The sequence below is a fragment of the Gopherus evgoodei genome, chromosome 7 (genome assembly GCF_007399415.2).
Source record: "Gopherus evgoodei ecotype Sinaloan lineage chromosome 7, rGopEvg1_v1.p, whole genome shotgun sequence".
Lineage (NCBI taxonomy): Eukaryota > Metazoa > Chordata > Testudines > Testudinidae > Gopherus > Gopherus evgoodei.
In genome coordinates this window covers 130,791,254-130,808,070 of record NC_044328.1, presented here as the reverse complement: position 1 = coordinate 130,808,070, position 16,817 = coordinate 130,791,254, and the positions used below count along the sequence as shown (strand labels likewise).

Here is a 16,817-nt window from a genome sequence, read left to right as displayed (position 1 = left end):
TGAAGTCTGTGCTTCCTCCCTGGCACTGGAAGGGAATCAGCAGCCTTCAAACCAAACAAATGGAGGGCATCTCTGAACACTAACTCCTTAAAGAGTAGCTCAGGCCAATGGTCCAGCCTCCTGTGGCAAGTGTGGTGTTCTGGTGTCCTGGTATCCAGCAACATGATGTCATCATGTAATAGATGTCCTTTGTATTTGGTTTGTCCCTCCTTCATGGGAGGACAGGGGGCAGGCCTTGGGGACCCTTGAACTCACCTGGCTGTAGGCTGTACTGTAGTGCTCCCCTCTCTCTTGTGGGGCAGACAGAGTGTAACAGAAGTGATGTGGTCTGCCCCAGATGCTGGCAGTACAAGGAGAAGGGAAAGAATGCCTTGCAGCTATCAGTCCTGGCATCTCCTATTTTTGAGGAGCGTGCTGCAGTGCAAGGGGAATGTGGGCGTGAGAGCGTGAGGGAAGCTGTGTGTTGGGGTCTGGTAATAACCCAAGTCATAAGAATTTCTGGGGTAGTGGGCAGCGGGCAGCACGTTGTGATGTGTGGAGTATCTGTGGGAGCTCCTTTGTACTGTAGGGTGGGAGGAATATGTTGCTCTCTTCAGAGGAATGGTCTCTCAAAGCTGAGATGATGTTTCCAGTCTCTAAGCACTGTGCAAGGGCATCACTTCTTTGCTCATAGAATGCTGAGGGACACTGCGGACAACTGGTTTCAGCACTCAAGCAGCCTGTGTTCTTGGGTGGGAGTGGCTCTGGGACAGCTGTGCAATGGAGAACCCCTGAAATGGCTGGAGACTGCTTTGTCCCCAGCTGTCTCCTCTCCTGGTCGGGGGAAACAGTCACGGTTGTGCGCCAATCACTGCAGCAGATCCTAAGCATTCACCTCACGGCAGGTGTCCCCATCCAGAAACGCTCTGTAGCCCTCATTAGGCAGAAACAGTCGTGCGCTGGGTAGCATCCAGAACACGAGCAATGATCAAGTCACTCCACAGTTTGTGCTACTGGGCCCTGTTCCGCTAGAAGCATTGTTCGTCTCTTGCTGTTTTGCTGTCTGTAACTGGTTACCTCCCAATGGCTTCTCTTCTCTTCAGCAGTACGCTGTGATTGACTGAGGTGTCTCTTTGCAGGATTACGTAGATGCTCCATTAAGTATCCCAGTGTCTCTGGCTCGGTCTTTGAACATTGACTGGAGTGAGTACCAGGTGAGGAGTGGGGTGCTCACTGTTGAATTCAGAGTAAGGCCGGAAGGGGCCATTCTGGTTCTCTAGTCTGTCCTCTTGCATGGTGCAGGTTCTGCAGCATCCTCTGGTGAGTCTAGGTGGCAGGTTTAGCTGCATGCTCTACTGGGATGGCTCCCCTGGTGGCAGAGCTCTGCAAGTCGGAACATGCCTGTCACACAAGTCCTCAGATCATGAGGCTGTCACTCCCTGCATCTAAGAGCAGGGAGCTGCACTTACAGAACGAGCTCTCCCATCATTGCAGGTCAGGCAGTGCCATCCAAAATGCCACTGCCCAAATCCTTTCCTGCTTCTTGCTTCCAACCATGGTCCCCTGTGCCTCCCGCCCCATCGGTATTGCTTCACTGGGGTCCTTGCATCTGCATTTGCTCTTACCTTCAAAGTGCGTGTGCTGCATGGCCCCTTTGTGTCCCCACCACTCTTCCAGTGATGCAAGCCTCCACTTCTTTCTCTTTTTCTCTCCTGAGCACCTCCATGCTATCCTGTGTGCATGGAATCGCCTTGTGGAATCCTCCCTCCACCTTCGTCTGGTCTAATCACTCCAATACCCCCTTGCAGCATTGCCTTGAAAAGCAGCTGACTTAAACTCCCAAACCAGAAATGTCACTAACATGGGGCATTCCTGGCCTCAGCCATTTTGCTTGCATGCATCGGTGCCATTGCAAATTAAGCTGGGCAGTGGGGAGACAGCAACATGGCTGCCTGTTTTCTAGATGGGTTCAAAATCCCCAGAAAAATAGGCAGTTCTGGTCTAACATGCCCCATGTTGTTACTGTCCCTCACACATGGCTAACGAGGCCCTTCTTGGATTTGAAAACGACATCCCTTAGTTTCACAGTAGCCAAATAGTGGCTGCAATAAATTACTCAATCCCAGCTATACAGGCCTAGCTTGTGTAGGCGCACAGGGTGGGTTCATGGAGTTATGCCTTTGAAAGGAACGTGAGACGTGCCTTCTCCAGTTGGGCCCACAGATAAGGTGGTCCCGTTTGACAGATTGCTAAAGTGATGACCCATCCTGCTCCACAGAGCCCCCAAGGTGCGATTGTTCAGTGTGGTGATGGCCTGCGAAGATGGTATACATACAAGTGATTGTAAAATACATGCCACACTATCACGTCACTGGCATAGCCGGCATTTCATCCGGTTCTATTGATACATCACCAGCAAAAAGCAAAATCTAGGCCAAGCGCCATAAATGCCGAGTGTTGCACGCACGCCTTACCGCGTTCGCTAGACGCTTCCCGAAGGAGCATGCCTTCCATGGCACTTCTGGACAGATTTCATTTGCTACTGAAAGATTATCAGCCAGGGCTTCTTTCCTTCTGCCCTTCATGGTGCCAGTTGAGTCAGTGCGCTTGGCTCAGACCTGCAGCAGTGTCTGTAGTCAGTTCAGACAGGAACATGGACAACTCTTCACTTGACCAGCGGGCTCCCCTCATTCACTACTGCAGCAGCAGCACGAGTTACCACTGAGGCTCCCATGGCTTCCTTAGTGCTGGTGTTTTCACAGTGCATTAGAGCGCAGCGGCACTACAGGCTGTTCCACTTCGCTTCCTGATGTTCTGCAGCTCCCTCAGCCTCTCTGGTTTTCCATGGCAAGTTGTAGTACAGAAGCGCCTGGCATGCTCCATCCTCCACTGCTCACCCTGGAGTATGAAGAGGCTCTCTCAGCCTCCCAGAGTTGGTGCCATTATTTGTCAAAGGATCAGCAATGAAAATACTAAAATACCAGCGTAAACAACAGGAATCAAAGTAACCAGCGGTCTCAGAGCGGACCCAGTCAGAGCACAGATGCCCTGGAGCACAGCCAGCTCTATTCATCAGAATACCAGGCAGCGGATGAACTCTGGGAATCGCTCACCCCAGGTATCCTGACAAGATTAGGGGGAGAGCAGATGAGAGGCCCAGCATGAAATGTTGGGAGGACATGTGCCGCTGCCCCCTAGACATATGGTGTGTCCCTTTCCCCCACTTACCTGTTTCTGAGATTGCAGAGCAGGGCAGGTGTCTTTGTACGTCTGACCGTCACCGAGCGCTTTCGGCTGCTACTGCAGTGTTGTGTCTGCTGCTGCTGGAGCAGGGCTGAGAAGAGACTCTGTGCATTTGCTGTCAGTGAGGAAGATTAGAAGGTTCGGTTGCCTGCGCCCTCCGTGCCTTCCCCAAACACAACCTTGCTGGGGTGGTGAGTGCAGGCTGCCAAAGAGGCAGAGCCCCCTGCAGTCAGTCACCACTTGATGGCCAAATCCTGATGGGCTGTGATGGTGCTAACAGGGTAGTGGAAGGGTTTTGTTTAGGGAGGTAAAATATCTGCTTCCCATGTCCCTGTAGCATTGGAGCTGTCTGGATTGAGCCACCCTCCTGTGCTACTTCTGGGAATGCCGTGGCTCAAGAAGTCTGTTACCTGTCTGTGGAGCAGGGGATGGGGTCGCTTAGGCAGGCTTGTCTGAGCCTTGCAGGCAGAGCACTCCAGTCACAGGGGAGGCTCTCCTAACCACGGCATGCCTGTCCCAGCACGCACTGCAGCTGGAACGCCACCGCTCAGTCACCGTTCCCCATACGCATTTGGGGTTTTGGCAGAAGTGGGTCGGCACCCAGTAGGGAGTTCTTTGGCTCTGGGTCATCATCCTGAACATACTGTGGCCCAGGGGGAGCTCAGCAGAATGTCTGTATTTCCTATGCAGCTTGGGCCGCCTTGCTGCTGCGATGGCAAAATGGGTTCTGTGTCCTCCCTTTAGTCCAAAGAACCTGTTTTTGGAGGTTTGAACAGCTTCTTGGGGAAGTCCTGTGAGCAGCAGAATTGCTTTCATTGTCCAGCCCCTGGTCCCAATCTCTGCCTTGTCGGCAGTGTCTCCTGGACTGCACGGCTGGCACCTTGGCAGGCCAGTGGGAGGCCGGGTAGGGAGGGGGAGGACTGCCCCCTTGGATATTGCCATGGGATTCTCTTAGCCCTAGCGCCCTCTTCCTGCATTCGGCCATGGAGAGAGGAGAGCAGGCTCCCTATGCTGCAGGGCAGTGGTTAATTGTATGCAGGGCCTCACCTCCTGTTCTCCACAGAGCTGGGACCTGGTGCAACAGACACAGAACTACCTGAAGCTGCTGATCTCACTCATCAATGGGGACGGTGAGGTTTGCGCCTTCTCTGCATTCCCAGCTGGCTTTGTGGCCAGAGCGTATGGGCTTTCTCCAGGGCACTAACACTGCCACTGGCCAGACCTTTTAGAGAACGTGACTTTCTCTTCCTGCCCCTTGTGGGGTGTTGTCCTGGACTTCAGTACTCAAAGGGGAGTCCTGTTACCCAGGAAAATCCAAACCCTTGGATGAGGCCTCTCCTTCCCCACGGGCAGGGCGGCTAATTATGTAAAAATCAAATTGTCAAAGGCCAAGGTCTCATTTTCCCCCAAAGTGAGTTAGACACCAGCTCTGAGCCTCCCTGGTGCGATGAGATGGGTGCCAGGTCACTTTGGTGCTTTTGAAAGCTGTGCGCTAAGACTAGCGTTTGTAGAAGCTGAAGGGAAAAGCCTGCTGTTCCTATCTTGCTGGGGCCATTTCTCTGGGTTTGGCCTCAGAAGGGGCTCCAAAAGGGTCTCCTTTTATCTGTTTCATTTTCATTCTCTTCTTGGCAAGCCCCTTAGCTCTGGGCTGGTGGCTTGTAGATCTAGAGCAGTGTCAGACACTGCACTCAACACTCGCAGAGTTAGAGCCATCAGATCACTGCTAACACCCTCGCAGTCTAGCAGGAGCCGTGGGTGACTTAGCAGCCAAGTTGTGTGCTGCTGCCAAATGGCCTGTGCCCTGCGAATGGTCTGTATAATGGAGGTGGTGGTGGTGGCCTGTTCTTGGCCACTCTGCTCTGTGGAGATGTCGTCACACCTCTGGGGTGAAAGGCGACCTGCTGCTCCTGGAGCTGAGTTCTAGCTCATTCAAACTGGAAGAAGGATGGAAATGTTCACCTCAGGCAGGCTTGGTGCTTTGAATGGTGAGGGGCTAGGGGAGGTGTAACTGGCCAGCTGTTTTCCCGTCATGGGAATTCCTTACTCCTAGCAGCTGGGGAGACTAGGATTGCAACAGTTTGGCATGACATGCTGAATCCAGGGACTTTCCAAGTCCTTCATTCTGGCGACAGCCCTCGCCAAGAGGACGTTCTAGCTAGTAAGGCCAGTTATGCTCTCCCTTCCCTCCCCTGCAAACAGCCCTCGGTGCTGCCGGGGAGGGGCATGCAGTGAATCACAGGGCTAGGAACACTCCATTCTCCTTACAAAGCTCTCTCTCTCCCTCTCCTTCCTGCCCCTGGAGCAGATGACAGTGGGCTCCTGGTACACTGTATATCCGGCTGGGACCGAACCCCTCTCTTTGTCGCCCTCCTGCGCCTCTCCTTGTGGGCCGTGAGTACAGAACGGACTTGCTGCGCCTCGGGGAGTGACAGTTTGGGGGTGGCTGAGCAGCCATGTGACCCAGAGAGGGTTCCTAGCTACCAGGGCAGCATCTGGAGAGGGGTGTGGGAATGGGCTCTGGGGGCACAGCCTGGTGTGCTGGCATGTACGGAGGGGGGCAAGGTAAGGCACCTGCAGCTCTGCATTAGGGCTGCATCTGCTGCTTTGGACATGAGATGCTGGGTAACGGAGATGGGGGCTGCTCCGCACCTGGTGGGGGGGACAGAGCCAGCTGGACGTCCCCCTGTGTGGTGCTGGAGATGCTTTCCTTGGCGGTTCCCGGTGGGGCTTGCACCCTCAGCACCAGTTCTAGTGGCTGCTGCATCCCTGAGGCTTCCCTCCTCTTTCCTTTCAGGATGGGCTTATCCATGCCTCGCTGGAGCCTGCAGAGATTCTTTACCTGACAGTGGCCTATGACTGGTTCCTTTTTGGGTAGGTTCGCTTAGAGGTGCAGACACTGCCCAGGGCTGGGCAGGGTCTCAGAGGGGCCCTCTCATGGTCTGGTTAGGGGGTGACCTGCTTGGCTTGAGGGGACAGCTTTCCTCGGGGGACTTGGCACATCTCCTTTGAGCTGCTTGCCGCCTTGCTGGGCAGGAGGGGCTTGTACAGGTTCTGCCCAATGCCTAAGGCCGCTGCCTGTGCCTGACAGCTCATGGCCTGGTCCTTCACTGCTCATTCTCATTCCTACTTTGTGATCTCCTTTCCCTTGCTCTCTTTCCAGGCACATGTTGGTTGATCGGCTCAGTAAAGGAGAAGAGGTGAGTGGCCCTGCAGGAGGCAGTAGGTGAGCAGGGCCTGCGTGCAGTACTCTAGCACTACGAAGTAGGCTCAAGGTAGCAGCAGTCCTTGCAGCTCAGGGTTTCATTGATCTGGCTGGGCATCCATTGTAGCCAGGCCTTGGCGGTATTAGGACCGTACCTTGCGTCTGCTCCTTCCTTGCGTGAAAGAACGCTGTCCTGGGGCCCAAGGACTGTGGGTGGATTAGAGCTTGTAATCCCGACGTGTCCGCTGTTAGTGCAGCAGGGCATTCCTTGCCTCATCTCAGACAACAGTGCCTGGAGATAGCACCGTTTGGTTCAGCTCTGAGAAGGGACGCTTCAGGCTTCTGAATTCAGAGTGCTGAAACATAGTCAGTTGAGAAGTTGTTCACAAACTGGGTGGCTAACCCACACGCCTCTTTTCGGGGCGCTCTGGCACCTGGGGGTTCATAGCTGCTGTTTAGCGATCAGATGCCCCACAGTCCTGACACTTGTGATCCTTGCAGATAAGCTGTCCTGTTGCTGTCATGCTGGCAAGAGACATTTGTGTCAGGCGGTGGGAGCTGTGTGGAGCGCAGCCAGATCAGAGAGCAGGCTGTGCCGTGATACTTGGTGTTGGAGAGGTCACTGCTCTCCTGAGCGCCCCTATTCTGCTGCTGGGTGACCCTCACCCTCTGGTGCTGCATTGGCAAGCACACGGGACCTGTCCTGGCCCTTCTCGACTGGGGTGGGCCTTGTGTGAAGGTCCTTGGTTAAGAACTTTCTGATATGTACTCGCCCAGCTGGCCCGTTCAGCAGGCCAGGGTGGTGGTACCACCCCTGGGGGGAGCTTCCACACTCAGATCCAGGGCAAGCCAGCAGAGGGCTCTGAAACAGAAGGCCCAAAACGTGACTGTGGCTAACGCTGGACTCTCTGTTGGTAACTGCAGATGCATTGCTGTCTCCTCCCCCCATTAAAATAAGAGGCTGCAGCCCCTGTGAATTCTTATCAAGCTTCTCTCCTCTCTCCCTTTGCGCAGATTTTCTTTTTCTGTTTCAATTTTCTGAAGCACATCAGCTCTGAGGAGTTCTCTGCTGTGAAGCTGCAGAGGTAAGGGCCTTGTGCCGCTGCTGCCTGGACTAAAGAGCCAAGCAGCTCATTAGGGCTGTTACCATGGGGAGATGGAAGCCCTGGTGTCCTGGCCCAATTTCCCTTAATTTATTCTGCACTCGGAAGACTGAAGAATTGGGCCAAGGCTTGTGAGGTGCTCGGAAAAGCTGCCCAGGCTGAAATGTGCTCTCAGCTGAATGAAGTGTGGGGGGGGTCCATTAGCCCTGCTGAGTCAATGGCTGAGAGGGCTCTGATTCGCCTTCTGGCCACGCAGCAAGTCCCGTCTGTGCTGCTCTAAGAGAAGGGTCTCGGGGGAGCAGAGAAGGCTGGACAATAGCCCCTCGGTGTGTAAGGATGGCAGGAATCTAGCCCCTCCCTGGAGGAGGCTTCTAACAGCTTTAACTAAACCTCTCTCTGCATAGGATTCTGCCAGGTCCCTCCAGGCTGAAGGAGCTGAGCGCTCTCCTCCCTTCCCATCCCATCTGGGAGTGGGGGTAGAAGCACATTGGTTACCATCACCCCAGCCAGGGACTGCTTTATGTCCGCTTCTCTGGAAGGGGAATGTTGGGACCCATAGCACTCCAAATACCAGTTCTGTCACGTGCCAGGCGAGCAGAGGGACATGCCCCATTCTGTTTGCTGTCCTTTGCTGCCGTGATGGAAGGCAGTGGGCATGCGGGCTGGGGACAGGTCGAGGGTCAGTTAGTGCTCTGAGATCCCTAAACTGCACAAGCCCCTCTTCGCTAGCTTGGCTTGGCCTGGCCTGGCAGGATGGCAGCAGACATCCTGTGGCTCTAATCCTGTGTAACTCTTTCCCATTCCCCCCAGGAGGAAGAGCCTGCTGCCTGGCTTCCCGGTGGAAGAAATCTGCACGCCCAGTGAGTGCTGTCCCGGAACACTGGCCACTCCCCTCGGTGCGAGTACAGAGCCCGGGGCTGAATAGATTTCTGGGGGAAGTGCCACGAGCTGTTCGTTTCTTTCTCCACTCCACACACCTGAAGCCCTCGGGCACCAGCAAGGATGGGGGTGGGAAGTAGGATGGGGACGTGGCTAATCAAAGGCTCCCAGGCTTGGCTTCAGTCTGCTCCTGTCTTTCTTCTTGCAGAGCAGAGGGATCGGGGCAGCACCACGAGCCTGAGCAGTGACTTCTCCCTAGTGCTGGAGAGTTCACCAGGAGCAGCTGGGAGCTTCACCTCTGAGGCTGTGGAGCTGATGCCAGCTGGCGCACAGACCCAGGCCGCTTGGTAAGAAGCCACCCAAGCACCTGGCCAGGGCATAGCAGGCAGGGGCAGGTTCACGCTGTTGCCTTGTGCAGTGCTCAGAAGGTGGCATACTGAGCAGGGAGTTGCCATCCCCTCGGTGAGCACCCACTCCATGTGGCACAGGCACCAGCAGCACACTGCAGAGAGCAAAGGAAGGAATTCAGCTGTAGCACTAACCTGGGCCCATGCTACAGAGCTCCAGGGCCTTCTGTTCCAGGAGATACTGAGAATGCTCCTGCCGAGAGGGGCTGCCGTCTGCTTCCACGGAAGGCCTTTGCCTACAGCCTGGCCCGTGATCTGAGGACAGAGCAGCTGCTCGCATGGCCTAGGCCTGCTTTGTTTGTTTCTGAAATGCACTTAAATCACATCAAAGCCTGTTGTTTCTTGCAATCTCGCCTGCTGCAGAGCTGCGGGTCCGTTTGCCCCAGTGGTTCCATACATGGAATGACTTTACTTCCCATTAGTGACTCTGCATCTCCCAGGGGACTTGGTTGAAGAATGATCACTCCAAAAGCAGGACTTCTTGGAGCAGTCCTTGCTCCCCGTGCACCCAGCTGGCATCTTCTCCCACTTCTGCAACGTGGAGGTGCCAGCTGGAGCCGGGGTTAACCTTGTACAGTAGGCTGCCCAAGCTAATAGCTGCCTCTATAAAGCCAAGTGCCTGGCCTGGGGGCTGAAGCTGGCTAGACGGTTGGTTACTGCTCTTGGAGATGGCTCCAGAAAAGATTGCACAACCCTAACCACTTCTCCTTAAAAGTGATGGGAGAGAGTCTCTCCTAGGTCTGGTTATCTCTCTGGCTGATATGAAGCCACAGTGGTGAAATTAGTGCCAGGAAAGGGGGTGTATCTGGCAGACTCACTATTGTAGGGGCAGCTGGGTTTGGGGATTACAGAGCCTTTCTCTGGGGTTGCCCCTCTGAGTTTAATTTCTTTCTCTCCTCTCCCTAAACGCAAGCTGTGATGCTATTTTGTGCCACAATTATTTTAAATTAAATCTGGACTGTGCTTGGGGCATCTGGAAATGCTCTGGGGGAGAGTTACCTGCGGCACGCTTCTGGCAACCTAGGCTTCCTCATGCCTTGTGCAGGGAAATTTTTAACGAACCTGGGAACCATGAGAGCCGGGATGAGAAGGCTGAAACAGCACACTTGCGTACCTGACCTAGTGCAGGGTCACCTCTAACATGAGCCACTATCTGTCCACAGCAAACCGACCGCGACAAGTACAAAGCAGCCCCTCCACCCCAAGGCTCTGGGTAATGGCCAGTACTTCATAGGACCCACAATGGTAGGCCACAGACTCAAAACCTGAAGAGCATTGTTCCTCCCCAAGGCGCTTCTTGTTGAAGCAAAACATGGACTAGCCAGGATGTATTGGGAAGGCTAGAGGAGGAAACAGCTGCTGTTCTTGTGGGGTTGACTCACACTTGTGTGTTTTTGCTTCACTCACTCACTGTGGGTGCCGGAGGGCTGGGGCCTTGCTGTGGGTGCTAAACAATTCAATGTACATGCGTTCTGCCAAACGCACGGGCTCTCCTTGCTTAGGTAGACACTGAGATCCCTGCAGGTTACGCAGGGAGGAATGTTGGCAGAGTGCTAACACTTGAGGTCCATAACACATCGTTAGCAGCTGAGATGTGGGACATTTGAGGCCTGGTCTACAATAAACGTTTAGATCAACATAAGTACATGCTCAGTGGTATGAAAAAACTGAGCATTGTCGCTGTGCCTGGTTAACCCCCAGTGTAGACACAGCTCCATCGACAGAAGAATGCTTCTCAACCTAGCTACTGCCTCTCGGGGAGATAGAGTTCCTCCAGCTTTGGAAAAACCCCTCCATGGCTGTGACAGCAGCATTGCTGGGGCACCTCAGCCCCCGTGGTGCAGACAAGCCCTTGTGGGGTGAAGGGAGGACATCGTGTTCTCCTCCTCTGTACAAAGAGCTGGGTTTAGCTGTGGATTCTCTGGTATTTGTACTTGTGGCCTCTCTGGAGGCCAGGGTGGCTACACTAGCTTGTAGGGGGCCTTGGATTGAAAACCTTCCTTCAGGGCTCTGCCTGCCCCAGTTCTTGTCACCAGATTGGGCATTTCATTAGCTCTGCTGGTTCGCACTGAGGACAGCATTGCAGTGCCAGCAAGAGGGTAAGGGCTAGAGAGGGCTTTGGCCAACTGCTTGTAGTTTGGGAGAACGGAGCTAGCGCTCCTCTCAGAAAATCCTTGGTGTCTGAGGAGAACCCTGATTGACTTGCAAGCCCGGGGGGTCAGTTCATAACTCTCCCTCCATTGGCAGGTGTGTAAGGGAAGCAGTAATGGCTTTCAGCCAGGAGGCGGTGGTGGGCAGCAAACTGGACAGGAGTTTGGAGTGTGGTATGACTAGAAGAGGGCCAATGCAGAGACATGCCAGCCAAGTGGGGAGAGCAGCCCTGTCTCTAGAGCTGTGATGCGACTGCACCCTTCAGTGGGGGGCCCAAGCGGAGGAGTGACAGTGATCAGAGGCCAGGCACAGCTGGCTGAAGGGACGCAGAGATCCCTCACCTCCAGCTACTTACCCAGTTTTATTCACCTGGGTATGTCTACACTGCTGTGAAACCCCCACTGCTGGCTGCGTTGGCTGACCGGCTCTCGGGAAGGAAAATTGCAGCATAGATGTGTGGGGTCAGGCTGCAGCCCAAGCTCTGGGTCCCCACGAGGAGGGAGCGGTCCCTGTGCCCAAATGTCTACAAGTCAATTTTACAGCTTCGCAGGCCAAGTCAGCTGCCACGATCCAGCTGCAAGTGTTTCATTGCAGTGCAGACATACCCTTCATGACAGCACTGCACGCGTCTATGGGCATTCACTATAGTTGTCTTTCTGCAGAGATATGCTGGGAGGCCTGGCGCTTGGGGCATGTCAAAATTAGATGGGACAGAATATTAGAATGTGCCCGTATGGGCTGATCCTACCCTGGCCCCAGGTGATGCGCCGGAATGGCCTCTTGCTCCCTCTCTTCTCTGATGTGCCGCACTCCAGAAGTGTGAGCTGGCTTGGGGGAGGGGACGGCGGGGGGGCAAAGCTCAGCAGATGCTAGGGGGAGGGCACATCTGTTTGGCAGACTCTGTTGGTGCAGTTACACCTGACTAATTCGTCCTCCTGGGCTCGGCGGGAGCTGAATCTCTGTAGTTGGGGGCGGGAATCTCTGCCCTCACATGGAATGGCTTCCTGCATGGTGAAGCTGACTTCTCACCCAGGGCTCCTGTTGTCCTGCAGGAAGAAGAGCCGCACATCCTGTCCCCAAACAGTGCTCTGGAGTTGGACCCCACAGCCTGAAGACAGACCGCCTTACCATGAAGCAAAGTCCTCTAGCTCCTCCTCAAACCATTCTGACATCTTCCTGAGGGTTGGAAGCAGCCCACTGGAGGTCCCGAAACCCAGGTGAGGTGCACCAGAGCAGACCATTTCTTAGCAAAATGAAGGCCGGGTCTAGGGAAAGAGAGCTGCATTCATGCTGCTCTAAAGACCTGGTGTGCAGTGGGTTCATAGACTGAATCTCAGAAGGGGGCCATTATCTGTGCAATACAGGCCAGAGAATTGCGCCCGGTGATTCTTGCCTCAGTCCATATGCACGAATAACATGAGTGTGCAGAGGCAGAACTGGTGGTGGCGGTCCCACCTGACATGAACTGTGCGCCGGTCTCAGCCCCGTTGATTCAGTAAGTACAGGGTCTCTGGTCTCTCCCTCCTGCATGCTCGGCTCTCCCGGTACTGGAGTGCACTCTGTGCTTGGAAGCAAATGTTCAGTAGGTGTACAGGAGATTTGAAGCAAAGTGTCATGTGGAGGCAGGGGGACTGGGAGCTGCTCCAACTGAACTGCACCCGTTGACATCTGAGTCTGTTCCCCTGAACCCCTGGGCGCCCCGTCAGAGGATGTAATCGTGAAGAGTGGGCAGTGAGGCTTGCATAGCGCAGGGGCTCTGAGCTTGTTCGTCAGGCTATGTGGTGGCTGTGCTTTCCCACAGTGCAAGGGGGTGTGGTGAGAACCCAGGGAAGCCGGGAGATTAGCCAGGACACAGGCTAAAACTTGGGCTAAAACCAAGTGAGTTGCTTTCCATAACGAAGGGCATTCCAGCAGCCTCTGGAGTCTGATCACTGCCTTTGTGCAGCACCAGTGAGCTGGGGTACTTGGGAGGGGAGTCTGGGGAGGGAGGGATGAAGAGGAGAAGCCTGCAGCTACGACATTGTGTTGAGGACCAGTGAGGGAGATGCTGTTGTTAAGCCCTTGTTCACTATTACGTGGGGTTTCCTGCTGAGTTGTTGCTGGTGATTCCCATCACAACAGCCGCCATTTAAATAGTATTGACCTCTCCTCAATCCAGAGAAACCGAAGGAAAACAGCCTTTAATTGCACTTGGTGTGTGTGTGGAGTCTGTGTTACAGAGAGAAATCACTGACAGTCTCCATAGCTAGTCTGAAGGGTCCTCTGTCATAACTTTAGTCCCAGATTTGGACCTTAGCGTCCAAAATATGGGGGTTAGCATGAAAACCTCCAAGCTTAGTTACCAGCTTGGACCTGGTACTTGCTGCCACCACCCAAAAAATTAGAGTGTTTTGGGGCACTCTGGTCCCCCTGAAAAACCTTCCCTGGGGACCCCAAGACCCAAATCCCTTGAGTCTCACAACAAAGGGAAATAATCCTTTTTCCCTTCCCCCCTCCAGGTGCTCCTGGAGAGATACATAGACACAAGCTCTGTGAATCCAAACAGAGTGACTCCCCCTCTCCGTTTCCAGTCCTGAAAACAAAAGCACTTTCCTCTTCACCCAGAGGGAATGCAAAATCAGGCTAGCAAATCCAACACACACAGATCTCCCCCTGATTTCTTCCTCCCACCAATTCCCTGGTGAGTACAGACTCAATTTCCCTGAAATTTTCCAGAAAAGAAAACTCCAACAGGTCTCAAAAAGAAAGCTTTATATAAAAAGAACGAAAATACATACAAATGGTCTCTCTGTATTAAGGTGACAAAATACAGGGTCAATTGCTTAAAAGAATATTGAATAAACAGCCTTATTCAGAAAGAATACAAATCAAAGCACTCCAGCACTTATATTCATGCAAATACCAAAGAAAAGAAACCATATAACTTACTATCTGATCTCTTTGTCCTTACACTTAGAAACAGAAGATTAGAAAGCAGAAACTACTTCTCCAAAGCTCAGAGAAAGCAGGCAGACAGAAAACAAAGACCTCAGACACAAAATTCCCTCCACCCAAAGTTGAAAAAATCTGGTTTCCTGATTGGTCCTCTGGTCAGGTGCTTCAGGTGAAAGAGACATTAACCCTTAGCTATCTGTTTATGACATCCTCTCTCTGCCGCAGGCAGTCATTCCGATTCTCTCGAGCTGCTGCTGCCATTTTGTCTTGGAATGAACAGGCTCAGACGTGGGGAAGATAATGGTCCAAGGAGGGCTGGGGGGAATAGCAAAGAGAAATGCAGCTTTTGTCTTTTGATGGCTGCTTTTGCTTGCAACCTCCCTGCTGGAGTAACGTAGGCCCAGCGTAGCCCCTCACTGACACGGGCTAAGCTGCCTCTCTGGTTACAAACTCCCAGTCTGCTGTAAAAGAAGGCGCTGTCTTGGCAGCTCAGCCAGACTTTTTGCCTCTGTCTTATAAGAGGGGAAGGAAGAGAAACAAGGTGGGGGAAGGAAAAGTGACCCCGGGGAGGGATAATAGCAGAACCCCAGTGTTCAGGATTTAGCAGAAGCCAGTGCAGCTGATGTCCCTCCCTGAGTCTGTCTGGTTAGGATGCCTTTCCCACTCAGGGTGAACACCCAAGAGGGTCGTGCTGGATTCTGGGGTCCCAAAAAATGGCTGGGGAGAGGCAGCAGCAGCCAGTTAGGGTAAAGTTTGTTCTGTCCATCCATAGGCCCTGCTTGGTAGCTCTTTCTCTGCCCTGATAAACACTGCTCAAGAAGGGGTGGCAGTCTCATGCTGTTAACTGGGACCAAGCAGAAGTACACTGAGATTTCCACTAGGAACATTCCTCCCCTTTTTAGAGTCTTCCAGCTCGTCATTACGCTGATCCGTGACTTCCCCAGGAACTCTGAGCCCAGCTCTTCTAACGTGACGAGTCCTGTTCATGCTGGCTCCAGCGCTGGCTGCCTTGTGGAGACGGTTGTGTGTAATGGGCTGAGTTGGACTCTTGTTCCCTTGGACAATTGGAATATACAAGCTCCCACACAAGAGCGTGGGGTGGGGTGAACCTGGGCTGGACTCTGCAGCGGTAAATACTGGAGCCAGGAGCACAGAGGGGAACATCAGTAATAAGGCTGAGGGGATCAAGTCAGCCGTGTGCAGGCAGCTGGAACCTCTCTCGGCCAGCAGCTCCAGCACAGAGCAGAGATGTGCTTCCCTTGATACAGAAGCAGCTTGGATTTCCTCTCCACTCCTGTGTCCCCGAACGCCAGCTGTAAGCTCATGGCTGAGTGACCCTAGGGAAAGGGGTGCAGTTGGCAGGGCAGCAGTTGATCTAGTCCTCTGGATCCAGTCACACTGCTCCAGCTCCCACTTCCCTGCTGAATCCAGCCACGCCTTGGTCCATACACAGCCTGCTCCAGCTCCCACTTCCCTGCTGAATCCAGCCACGCCTTGGTCCATACACAGCCTTCCGTCCTTCTCCAGGGATTGAGCTGATCACTCCTGGGCGAGCTGGGGGCATGGTCCAAATACACCCTCCTAATTAGAGACTGACATGGCTGGGGCCTTCCCCTTGTCCTGAACTTCATGAATGGTGTCTGCATGTCCTATTGCTCAGGAGAGGAAGGGATTGCATTGCCCCACTCAGCACTGCTGGTGCCTTCTCTCTGGCTACATGAATCCAGGTCACATCCGGTCACAGAGGGTCTATAACAATCTCCAGCTGAAGTTCTACCTGGGGATGGGGGAAACATACATTTGAATGCAAAATGGTCAGTATTATTATTTCCTCTATAGTGTGTTTCATCAGTAGATCTCAAAGTGCTTCCCTCTCATCAGTGTATTTATCCCTACATCGCCCTGTGAGATGGGAGAACATGACTCGCCCCATTGTATAAAGGGGGCCTGAGGCACAGAGAAGCTAGGTGACTTGTCCCCGGTCTCCCATGGCCCAGGCCGACACCCTACCTACTGACCTGTCCATCCAGCATCACTGCTGGAGGGAGAGGGGAGCAAGGAGGAAGCCTTTTCCCTTGGCCCCTTACGAACAGTGTTCAGCAGCCAGACACTTGGCTGGAGTGTCCTTATGGGAGCAGCTGGAGTCCACTGGCTGACCCTGCTGCCAGAAATGCTCTTGTCTCTACAGCTGGAGGCTGGTTCCTGGGGAAGGTCTAAACTGAGGAAACATCTGCACTTGACTATCTAATCCTCTGGCCATGTGGTCATGGCAACAAAACACTTAGCCACGCAGCAGCAGCAGCAGGGGAGAAATGGACTGTTCCTAGTGGGCCAACAGCACTTCAAACAGCTAATCTCAGTTGTTCCAGGTGCAGCCAGAATGGAGAGCAGAGTAATGCCGACAGACGTGTAGTGAAGGAAGGGGAAGGGCACCAGGATGACCCTTTAGGTGTTTCCACTGGGGCATCTTCGAAGGAAATGTTGCATATGTTACACTTGGCCAGTGTGTGGGCTTCTCCAGGGGCTGGAATTTCTGTCATACTAATAATGTGATTAGTGGCACATGACCCAGTCCAAAGGCATAGTCAGATGTAAGGTCTCTGGTTGACAGAAAACCACTTCCCACCACACCTCTGCATAGGTTGTGTCCCGAACTTGCCAGGCATTTGCAGAGCAGGGCATGACGGTCTCTCCAGCTGACGCCTTGTGCCCGTGTGGACTGAGCTGTAGACACAGTGCCCTGGAGCTCATGTTTCACACTACTGCTGGGAGTAGTAGCCAGTGAAGCTGCAGAAAAATGCAGTGTGTCTGTGTTGGGGCATTGACTCACGAGCACACACCTCGTGACGCTGTATTAGCAAACTGGACAAATGTTGCTCGTGCTTTCGTTAAGTCTATTAACCAACCCTGGTGTGCTGT

General features: G+C 53.6%; 1 protein-coding gene across 4 annotated transcripts in view; it reads left to right on the top strand.

Moving 5' to 3' along the window:
• MTMR14 (myotubularin related protein 14) overlaps positions 1–16,817 on the top strand; it is a 60,108-nt gene that overhangs the window by 30,243 nt on the left and 13,048 nt on the right. For all 4 annotated transcript variants that reach the window (XM_030568196.1, XM_030568195.1, XM_030568194.1 and 1 more), the window contains exons 9-17: positions 1,119–1,193; positions 4,286–4,352; positions 5,528–5,613; positions 6,017–6,093; positions 6,383–6,419; positions 7,439–7,509; positions 8,338–8,387; positions 8,615–8,753; positions 12,017–12,181. In XM_030568196.1, the coding sequence (XP_030424056.1) occupies positions 1,119–1,193; positions 4,286–4,352; positions 5,528–5,613; positions 6,017–6,093; positions 6,383–6,419; positions 7,439–7,509; positions 8,338–8,387; positions 8,615–8,753; positions 12,017–12,181 (767 nt within the window). The remainder of the gene's footprint in view (positions 1–1,118; positions 1,194–4,285; positions 4,353–5,527; positions 5,614–6,016; positions 6,094–6,382; positions 6,420–7,438; positions 7,510–8,337; positions 8,388–8,614; positions 8,754–12,016; positions 12,182–16,817) is intronic.